Genomic DNA, 12,106 nt, shown 5'->3' on the forward strand with positions numbered 1-12,106 from the left:
CCCCCGTCTCAGTTGTCTATTGGTTATCCTAACAACTCTATCATGAGAGACGAGAGCTTATGGGCATCTGAGAATATTATGCTTCATTTGGTTGGGCGGATAAAACACCTACGTCATATGTATGTCATCCTGTTTGCAAGAGGACGTTATCCAGGTCAAACAAAGACGAAACATTCAGAGACAAAGGAAATCAGAGATTCCAGATAAATTTTATGTAATAGTTAAAGATGTATATTTTATCTTATTGTGAAAGACCAGAATGGTCATCTGTAAAAATTATGTAAAAGACCTACTAGGTCACATGATGTAATGCAATAGGAAGTCGCCATGCAATGTAACTAACAAAAGAAAGAAGAGAAAAGGCTACTAACATACTAACCCACTAACATGCATGATTTACTTTCTGTAGTTTAGTTTATCGTTTCAGCATGCATGCATGGTTGTGTTTAATTTTTAGTTAGTTGATTTAATTATGGTTTATGCAAATATTTAATGTTCATGTGCACTTTATTTTTGTTCCTTTTACTACATGCATATTTAGTTTCACATGTTAGACATGAATTGGATAGATGTTAAGTTACCTTATTTATTATTTGCATGTCAGTTAATGTAAACATCATATGTGCATTAATGACAATTTAACTTTAATTGTAACTATGAGTATGTGTGGAAGATCTCTAACACATATATGTACCATGTAAGGGTACATATGAATGATTCATCAAGTTATGATCTAGCTCAAGGCTATACCTAATGAGAATTTATAATTCTTAAATGATTAAATTTTATCATTGAATGTTGAATATCAAAATGATCTTTACATGAGGTATTGATATTTTTGAATGAGCTAAATATAGTGCAAGTGTGTATAAGGATATGTCATGAATATTGGTGAGAAATTCATAACAACTTGGCCAACTTATCAAACTAATCAGGTATGGTAAGCATAGGTATGTGTGTGCATTAATGTGATTTTTATAGTTATAGAAATCATGCAAATTTATCTACTTGCATAAGCATTGGGTCAAGAAATTCTTGTTTGGACAAGGAGTAATATTTTGAGGTGTATTTTATGTCATTAATATGGACTAATTTTTTGGTGTTGTTCCTCTGAGTGTAACCGATGGAACGATGCATCAAAGGAAGAGAACATTGTTGAAGAAGAGGTAGCCTAGCTTTGTGAAATTGAATGGTAATAATGGGATACACACACTCAGAATTTTTCATTGAAATAATTATTTTATGAATGTGCATGTTTGCATGTGTGCTATCATGGAAGTTATATTGCATTCAGTTCATAAAAAGTTATTTTTTATGTTTAGTATGGGCAATGTTAAGTTTTTTTGGATATGATGATAAAATCTCCAATGATGCATGGAATGATGCATGTTTTTAGGGGAGAGGTATGTCCCATCCCTTATTATTTTCAATTTATTATTAAACTGATTATGTTTGATTTTTAATATTTATTTAATATATATTTATTTATTAACCAGGTAAGAGTACAATTCAAGTTGTATTCTTTTCATAACCCGGTCCAATGGAATTCCCGAACAAACCAATGTAATGTCCATTTGACTTATCAATATCGGTTTGCGTCTAGAACGGTGATCACCCCCTTTGTATCAAAAATTCATAAACTTTCTGAAAGATATGAAATACTTAAGTGAATAAATAAATTATTTTTTGATACTTTAAAATTTAAAGAATGTTCTATCATGCACTTAGAAGTCTATGTGGAAGTAATAAGAGGTCTGCAATTGTATTGCATCTTTCTTCTTAAACATGTAAATCCACTTCATCACACGAGAGAAAAAAAAGGGCTTTAGTAATATGGTTTAAGTTGTTCATGGAAAACTAATAAATAAGAAAATCTTTAAACATTTACTTTTCAAAAAGAATGCTTCTAGTTACTTAAAAAGTAAAATGTTTAAGAACAACATGCTCTCTTTAAAATAATGATTTACTTTTTAAAAACAATAATAATAATAATAAAGGAATGCATTAGATGGTTAAATTTTTATTTGATTTTTAAATTAGTAAATATGTAATTTTAACTTAAAATTCACTTTCAATATTTTTAAGTTGTGAATATGTTTTTTTGTGTGAATGTTAATGTTTCTTGTAGAAGATAGAAATTTTAAAAAGGTTTAATGTGGAATTAAGTTGTCTGTGTTGGACAGTCCGAAGTCTCCAAAAGAGATTGAAGACATGAAAGATGTATCGTATGCAAGTGCTATAGGCAGTCTGATGTATGCTATGGTCTATACAAGGCTAGACATTGCCCAACCAGTGGGAGTACTTAGCAGGTTTATTTTGAATCCAGGGAGGTCACACTGGGATGCTGTAAAGAGAGTGTTTAGATACCTGAAGGGTACTTCAGATTTTGCATTATGTTATCATGGTAATCTGAAGGATTCAGAAAGAACTCTCAGCATTTGTGGTTACACGGATTCTGATTGGGCAGGGGATATTGATAGCAGGAGATCTACCAGTGGATATGTTTTTGTCCTGAATGGTGGAGTAATTAGTTGGATGAGCAAGCGGCAAGCTGTAGTCGCTTTGTCCACTACAGAGGCAGAATACATGGCAGCCACACATGCTTGCAAAGAAGCAGTCTGGCTTAGGCGTTTGAGTTTTGACATTGGTTTTGATGCAGGGATGATTGAAATCTAGAGTGATAGTCAGAGTGCCATTTGTTTGGCAAAGAATCCTACTTTCCATGCTAGGTCGAAGCATGTTGATGTTCAGTATCATTTTGTACGTGACATGGTGGAAGATGGAAAAGTTTATCTTAACAAGGTAGACACTTTGGAGAATGCTGCAGATGCTTTGACAAAACCAGTGAGCACACACAAGTTCCGGTGGTGTTCGAAGTCTATGGGTCTTTGTACCCATGTTTGTCAGTAATGTCTGGAATGGTATCTCGGTCCAGTGAATTCCTCGTCAAGTGGGAGTTTGTTGGAAAATGTGCCTCAAATTCACTTGACAATAGTCCATACTGATCGGGTTAAGTTATGCTGATGAAACAGTATGAAGGATTGTGTGAGCTCTATCAGCATGTCCCTTGCCGATGTAATCTCACTGATCGGTGGTCGGGATAGTCGTTATGCTTCTATTCCGATGTCCCGATGAAGCCAGCCCTACCGGTCCCGGTTTGGATCACCTATCGGCTATCAGGTTGACATTCTGAATGTCATGCCGGTGTCCCGATGAAGCCAGCTCTACCGGTTCCGATTCAGGTCTTACCGGTCTTGGTTATTTGTGTTGCGATGACCCGATGAAGTCATCTTACCGGACTGGCAATGCAGATCGGAATAACAGTTTTGGACTTGGTCCGATGAGCCAACGAGTCTGTGTTCTCGGTATTGGCATAGTAGTTGTCTTATTGTTACGATGTCCCGATGAAGACCATTCTTTGCCATCGGAGATCGGAGTTGCTGTTGGTAAGCTGTACCGATGATTCGATGGAGTTGCCTTAGGCGATCGGGTATCATCGGACCATCGGGTTTACCTTCTGGATGTTATGCTAATGGATGATGGAGCAGAGACCGACTGCGGGAGCGAGGTCGAACCGAGATCCAAAAGATCGATTCTCAGATACCATGTATGAGGCTGTCGGTGTAAATAAATACGAACTGACACGGTTGTCTACTGCATGTGGGATAACTGTTTTTCATGATTGCAGACTGACACAGGCAGACGGTTATACTCTGAAAAACGGCCGAGCCGTTTGGTATTGAAAACCGACAGTAATCCAAAAGAGAGAGTGGACGAAATCTTGAGAGCTGAGGGTGTGTTCTGCGAAGTGTTCGATCCGGTTGGTTGTATGTCTGGAATGACTGTGTAACAGAGTGAAGGAAACTTGCAGATGAGACTCTATTGTATTATTTTAACATACTGTTAATAAAGTCGATCATTTGCCGGTGGTGGGTTTTTCTCCCGAAAGGGTTTTCGCACGTTAACTCTGTGTGTTATCTCTCTGTGCTGCTTTTGTGCATGTTTTTACTTGTACCATATTCTATAAATGTTGAAGTCTTGTCTACACTAGTCTGTGGAGATCTGTGTCTCCACTGTGAATTGACATTTAGGAAGCGAATTCCGCACTTGCTTTCCTATCACTCTCGTGGCCATTAAAAAATCCAAGCAAGCTTTGAATCTAGAGGATGACCATGAGTTTCTTAACGAAGTTTCAATTCTCCCCCAAATAAATCACAGAAACATAGTGAAATTGTTAGGCTGCTGCATCCATACTCAATTTCCATTGTTGGTATCTGAATTCGTTCCAAATGGAACTCTGTTTGAACATTTACACTCGGAGGAGAGTTCTTTGCCATGGTCTTCACGTCTGCAGATTGCAATCCAGACAGCAGAGGCTTTGGCATATCTACATTCTGGAGCATCTCAACCATTTTCCACCGGGATGTAAAATCATCTAACATTCTTCTGAATGAGAGGCTCTCTCCCAAACTTGCAGACTTCGGGATTTCTCGTCTCATCTCTGCTTCCAATAAGACACATCTCACCACTAATATAATGGGCACGAGAGGTTACTTAGATCCTGAGTACTTTCAAACATATCAACTCACTGACAAAAGCGATGTATACAGTTTTGGTGTAGTTCTGGTTGAGCTTTTAACATCTCTGGAACCCATCTCCATAGAAAGAGTCAGTGACGAGTGGAATTTATCTAATCTTTTCCTATCCAGATTTAATGACAACCGCCTCACAGAAATCTTGGACAGCAAAGTATTGGAGGAGAAAAACCTCCAGCAGATGAAAGATATGGGAAGGTTAGCGAGAGAATGCCTTCATTTGGAAAGGAGGAAAAGGCCATTGATGAAAGAGGTTGTCGAGGAACTTTTCTGGATAAGAGGTGGGACAAGAAAAACAAAATTCCATGACAGTTGAAACTGTGACAGTGCTATATTTGAGCAGACAACAATTTTCAGAAAAGCACCACAAACTTCATATGAATTCAGGAGTTAACACTTTTCCATCTGCAGTTGGGAGTCCGTCGGAGGAACCATTCACTGCACTGATTGAGATGTCGACCCTGCCTCAACAGGTTGACTTCTAAGCGGAGCATTTCTAGTCTATGTTTAATGCATACCGACTCCTCAGGATTAGGAAGTTGTACTCCAAACTTATTCCTCAGAAATAGGAGGTATTACAATTTTATTTTCTCTGTTTAGAAATAGCTTTAAGTGGCTCAGGAACGTGGATACTAAAAATAGATAGAGTCCTATTAGAACTAAGTGTCTTGGTTAGCAAAGAGAGGGCTATTAAGCTGAAGATTGGTAACGAGTAAAGGGGAATAGAGAGGAGAATTATTTTTCCAGTCTTTGTAAATATTATCAGAGTTAAATGAAAACGTATCATCTGTATTCCGTATAAGGGTTCTTATCTATGCTTTGTTTTTGTTTGTTGATAACCTTATCTCTCTGCCTTTGCACAGTGGCTGATCTTCCTTTCCGATTGCATTTATTTTTGGAAGGTATTTAATGATTCAGATTATGGATTGAGAAGATGACCCTTTGCATCAATGTTGAAATATGCGATTCCTTCCAAAATACTGCACATCTTGTTTAGTAACTTTTATTAGTAACTACCGAGTTTCAAATGTAATATATCAGCCAAATCTCTTAAAAGTTTTTAAGATCTGTATATACTGAGGCATCATGTAATGTATTTATATGATCTTACAATCAAGCGATGCCTTCAAGATCCTCGGCAATAAATCAAAAGTTTATTGGGAAAGGAGCAGTGAAGTTTCTTATGGTCTCCGCCTTAACTGGGGTATCGGCCTTCACAATTGTTCTTGCTCCAGTAACGCAGAATGCATAGAATTCCCTTCAGGAAAAGGACGCGTATGTAGATGCCTTCTTCAATATGAAGGAAATGGTTACTTGAATGGCACAGATGGTACTGGTTATGCAGCGGACAAAATGGCCCGCGCATGCCATGCCTTCTCCATGGATGCCCCCCATGCCATGGCCGCACCGCCTTCCCTCCAGCTGCACAAACGTACATCCACTGCGGGAACTGCCAATGACTGTCCAATCAAACCGTACACGGCCACCACGATCGAACCCATCAGCACACCGGCACTGGCTATGCAGCGGACAAAATGGCAGAGGGTCTGTATTTATCTACCTGCTGAATGATTATAACTTACTTTTTCCTTTTTCACCAGCGTGCCTGACAGCGGCTGCAAGTGTTTTTATTAATATGCCTGACAATAATCGATGAAAGCACTGGCTCCTGGGAAGACAAACGGATGGATGTAGTGGTCTTTTTACGTCTTTTCATTTTTAAAAGAAGTTGCACGGTCCTGTTTGTATTACGTATCATCAATTGATATGTCTGATAAAATGGTCAAGTAGTTTTTTCACATTAAAAGAAGTGGCAGAGTCCAGCCCATACGAAACAGCAGGGTAAATTGATTTGTCAGATAAAATAGTGAAGTGTCTTTTCATTTTAAAAAAAATAGCACAATCCAGACTGCGTGAAGTAGCAAGGTCAGATTAAAAAACAAGATCACGTATCCTATATGAGATGGACGAGCTCGTTTTGTTCATCAATGGCTCTTTCTCTCCCTTGCACCCTAATAACCAAACAGTAAATTTGACTATATCTCTCTCTGCTTACACCCCAATAACCAATGGCACTGATCTTTACCAATCACCGTGATAAATGCATTGGGAATCTTCTCTTGTAGTACAACAATCTGTCAGTGGGAAATATAATGGATCATTCAAATCATCTTGCCTGGTTTGGTTGATAGTGTAATGAGATAATACAGTGAGTAAATATCTGAAGGCAGTGTCTGGCAAATTGATACGGCATCATTTATGATAAAGAAAGAATGACATAAGACAGCGACAATATATCTAAAGTCATCATCGCTAAAAATTTATGGATATGAATATTGAATATTTATGGATGCGTCAAACAACAGAAGAAAAATACACCACAAAACTGTGGATCCGTTGCAATAATCATAGAGGAAATAAGCCACCAACCAAGTACGCTGGAGGAAAGAGATAGCGATAAATTAAATACGTCGTCCAAAGAAAACTATATAAATTAAATAAAATATTAATCAAGTTGTTCCAGTAAAGAGGTGGAAATGAATATTCGAAGTATAAATTAAGTAAAATTGAATACGATTAGAAAAAGAAGTAGTTAGGAATATTTATGGATGTTGTTTTCAATATTGAATATTGATGAATAAGATCATTTATAAAGTATCTTGTTGGTAAGAAAGAAATAAAAATGAAGTGAATTTGAATAGGGCAAGGGAAAGAGGTAGGTAAGAAATATTTATGGATGTTGTTTTCAATATTGAATATCAATAAATAAGATCATTTATAAAGTAGGTGTCTGGAAGAAAGAAGTAAAAATTAAGTAAAATTGAATACAGTGAGGGAAAGAGGTAGGCATAAATATTTATGGATGTTGTTCTCAAAATTGAATATCAACAAATAAGATCATTTATAAAGTACGTGTTTGTAAGAATGAAGTAAAAATTAAGTAAAATTGAATACAGTGAGGGAAAGAGGTAGGCAGGAATATTTATGAATGTTGTTGTCAATATTCAATATCAATAAATAAGATCTTTTATAATATACGGTATTTGTAAGAAAGAAGTAAAAGTTAAGTAAAATTGAATACAGTGAGGGAAAGAGGTAGGTAGGTATATTTATGGATGTTGTTTTCAATATTGAACATCAATAAATAAGATCATTTATAAAGTATTGGAAAGAAAGTTGTAAAAATTAAATAAAATTGAATAAAGTGGAGGGAAGAGGTAGGCATGAATATTTATGGATGTTGTTTACAACATTGAATATTAATAAGTAAGATCATTTATAAAGTATTGGAAAAACAATTTGTAAAAATTAAGTGAAATTGAATATGATGGAGGAAAGAGGTAGGCATGAATATTTATGGATGTTGTTTTCAATATTGAATATCAGCAAGAGATGCAAAGCGTCAAGTTCTTGCCAATAGTGTTGTTAGTTTAGAGTATAAAATACAAAAGAAGGAAGAAGGAAGAAGAAATATGATTGATGCATTAAGTCCTTTTACATTCCTTATTGAACTCAAGCAATTGTTTGGTACTGAATGTAGGATATTGCTAAAGGTAAAGCACTACTAAACTTGTTGTAGCAACAATTGCAAGGCAATTAATTATTTATGGAAATGAATAACAAGTAACTTTTAACTTCTTAATTTAAAAATAAAAATAAAAAATTAAATGTAAAATTCAATTATATCAAAAACTAAATAGTAATAAAAATACGAAAAATGAGTAACAAACAACTTTTAACTTATTAATTTAAAAAATTAAAAATTAAATTAAAAAATTAAATATAAAATTAAATTATATCAAAATCTAAATAGTAATAAAAATAATAATGTAAAAATAAATAATAAATCTATTAAATTAATAAATAATAAAAATATATACATTTATCGAAAATTTCCTATTTACATGTATGCTAAAAATAAATTATATATATACGATATATATTTTGATTGGTAATGGGCCGAAGCCAATGAGGTGTACATACCTTATCCCCTTATGGGATTTGAACTTGTGACCTCTCTTTCAAGAGCACAAGTTCTCCACTTCTAGGCCAACTCAAAGTGTATATAAATTATAATATTATTAAATTTTCATATATTAGAAAAATCTATTTATAGATTCTATTTATTATTTAAATATATATTATAAAAAAATAGGTTTAAAAAGTTAAAATAAAAAAATTAATTTTTTATAAAACTACTACTTATCATGCATTGCCCAATCTATGCGCAATATGAGAACAAGATCATAAAATTTTAATATAAAAATTTGACTAAAGTTATTAGTTTATGACATAAAATAAAAGTAAAAATATATACCTACTCTTATGAATATTTGTCAATTTATTTTAAATAATTATGATACATTGTCACATCATCTTATGATACATTATGACATAATTATGATAATTATGATACATAAATAGTTAAGACATGATCATCTTTTACCCTTAACTTAATCCCTCTCCCATCAAGGCTTTCCCTTGTCACTTTTACAATGACATTTTGCCTAATTGCATCCTGATTAGGGTTGTTTGCTCTTGATTTAGTCCTCCTATTTCACCTTTTGTATTTTTGGTCCAAATCTTTCCATTTTCTTTCCATTTTAGGTTTGAGATTCCATCTTATCCTTACCTTTGTCCCCTTTTCATTGGATCATTCTTCTCTCATTCTAGTGATGTCAATTTTTGACCTAAATCCCCATCTCGATTTTAGGGTTTTTTGCCTTCTTTTAGGGTTCTATCGCTTCCTGCTTTCCAATTTCAGTCTGCATATATTTATTGTCTAGTTGGCTTAACAAATGAGAATTTTTTCATTTTTCTTTTTCCTTTATGTAGTTGTCATACTCAAGTGAGGGTAGAATTTCATCAATAAAATCTAAGATGTGGATTCAACTTCTAAATTTGCTTACACATAATAAGCTAACGTGTGGAGCCTAGTATTATATGAGGTTTTAGTCCATTGTTAAAACACTTTCATAGGAATCATATAATGAAATTGGTTATGCCACATAAAAATTTAATAAAAATTATTAATAACTATAATTTAATTTAAAAATAAAGTGAAAATTTTATTTTTACAATAATATTAAAATTTAGTTATATAAATATCTAATTATTTTATTTTTTTTGGTCAAAGGCCGAAGCCAAAAATTTTATATATTATCTTAATAAAAGAAACACCTCCATTCAGTGTGGGCACTGGTAGGAAAGAATGGAGGAAAGAAAACCTCCGGTCTAGCCCAGATCCCTAATTGGATTAGAAATACAGTATACATTTCAGTTTATAATTCCTTTTTCAGGAATATACAATGACAATACATTCTTGGCAAAGCCATATTCATTTCTTTGAGTTAAGTTACACATGAAATTTCTTGTTGCCATTGTCCCTACTATGAATTCCTTGTTCGTATAGACTTTCCTGCTGCATTTACATCTTTGCTATCTGATCTCTATCCTGAATCTGCAAAAGACATTTTCACACACCTTCCTACCATTCTGTTAGTAGCATTGTTATATAGATAAATGACAAATGACAAAAGCATCCTTTCAATACTTGCCTTCATCTACCCTCAATAATATTACTGCAGCTTGGTTATCTCTTATTTTGAAACTACCTTTGCCATTTTAGCATCAATTTAAGAGATTAGCCAAGCTACAATAATTTATAATGTGGATAGATGCCATAGCTCATCTGCCAAATATACTTAATACATAAATCATTGAGGTTCTGTAGGAAAATTGCAGATTTAATTGTTTGATTTCGAATAAGCCAGATGGAAACCAGATTGATTAGTGACACAGAGACAGATCTGAAATGCTATATATGTATATAAATATATAGAAATCTACATATTTATATATATATATGATTGTCGAAAATAGAAAACTGAATTCCATCTTTTAACCATATAATTTTCTAAGTTTTAGGCCTGTATTAACCCAAATTTACTATCAGATAATCTGAAATAAAACTACCGACAACCTAACCATGAATATAATTTAACTATATGTCAAAGAGTGAAAGCCACCATACAATTTTATCTATAATTTAATCTTTCCCCAATTTGTTTTCAATTTTGACCTTAAGTCTGATCTTTTGTGTTAAACTTTAGTTTCCAAGGGCCATTACAGCCTTGGAAGTCCCGAGCCAAAATTTAAGAGCCCTAAGAAGCATATGCCAGACCATGATAGCATAATCATTCTTTCACAGATATTACCTGAGTTCTCCTTAATCCTATATTGTAGCCTTTCTGAACTGTCACATTATCATCTCCTACTTCCTAGGAATAATATTGTTTACTTCTAAATAAGGAGTGTTCCTCTTCCCTGTTTATCATTTCTTTTCCATTTTGAGGCCATACAGTACTATATAAAAAATAGAAACATAAAACAAAGATTCTAGGGCCCAAAATTGTCAGCTATTTAAAATTCCGTTATCACAATCTATATCTTCATCAAGCCTATCCTTAGTTGATATTGTTAATTACCCCTAGGTCATCCAGAGGCCATACATTTGCACTCATATATATATAAATGCAAATGTATATTGATACCATCTTTCTGTCCATTCTGAAGCTCCTTTTCCAGACTAAAATTAAACAGACAAACTGTATTAAGGAGAATTTCATTCTAGCTTTATTCTGTTAGCACATATTTCATCTTTTATTTTACCTGTTTTGTCAAAGCCATGGCTGCTGTGAGTGTTGTAAATTCGCAAACCCGCCTCCCCCCTATTACTACCCATTTCCAGGATCCTCACAGCTGTGAGAGCTTAATATTAAACTCTGCTTCAAAAAGAGCACTTCATGTAATTTCATTAGAATGTCCCTGCTCATTTTTTTTTAAAATGAAATATATTCCATAATATGTAAACCCCATTCTTCAGTTGCTATATATGTCTATCTATTTATGACAATACCAAAAAACCCTAAACATATCTACCAGTCAGGACAAAATTCTACAGATAGAGTCTATTATATTCCGGACCTATTTGTGATTTTAATAATACCAGTTAAACATGTATAATCTAATTCTAAGTCTTCCCCCAGTATGTTTTCATATACTTATCTATATCTATATATGTATATTTAATACATATATAAGCATATATATATACATATCTATCAGGATATTTATACATTTGCTCCCATACATAGATATATATGTAAACATATATATGTTATAAATATTTATATATGTATATATACATATCTATCATGATTTCTGTATATATGTGCTCATGTATAGATATCTCTGGTAGTATATATATGTTTATATATATATATATATAAATCTTGCATATATATATATAGAAGTATCTAGACCATACTCCACATTTTAAAAGGTGTATATGTGATTTTCAAATATATGTGTGTCCATATTATACTTTAGCTAACTCATCAGCTGTCGAGTTTGCCTCTCTATAAATATGATTAATAGTGTAATCTGTGAAATTGTTAAGCAACTCTAATGCTCTGTCAAGTATGCCCTTGAGCTTCCAATTAGGCATT

General features: G+C 33.7%; 1 protein-coding gene across 1 annotated transcript; it reads left to right on the forward strand.

Moving 5' to 3' along the window:
• The first annotated feature begins 3,300 nt into the window (after positions 1-3,300).
• On the forward strand, positions 3,301-5,322 carry LOC131875594 (wall-associated receptor kinase-like 22). Its single transcript, XM_059220179.1, has one exon. The coding sequence runs from the start codon at positions 4,336-4,338 to the stop codon at positions 4,909-4,911; it is 576 nt and encodes a 191-aa protein (XP_059076162.1). The 5' UTR covers positions 3,301-4,335; the 3' UTR covers positions 4,912-5,322.
• Positions 5,323-12,106: the final 6,784 nt, after the last annotated feature.

The sequence above is a fragment of the Cryptomeria japonica genome, chromosome 5, assembly GCF_030272615.1.
Source record: "Cryptomeria japonica chromosome 5, Sugi_1.0, whole genome shotgun sequence".
Lineage (NCBI taxonomy): Eukaryota > Viridiplantae > Streptophyta > Pinopsida > Cupressales > Cupressaceae > Cryptomeria > Cryptomeria japonica.

Bases quoted from the DNA above. Each gene is read 5' to 3' on its own strand.
- LOC131875594 (XM_059220179.1), top strand. From the start codon at position 4,336: ATGGTCTTCACGTCTGCAGATTGCAATCCAGACAGCAGAGGCTTTGGC.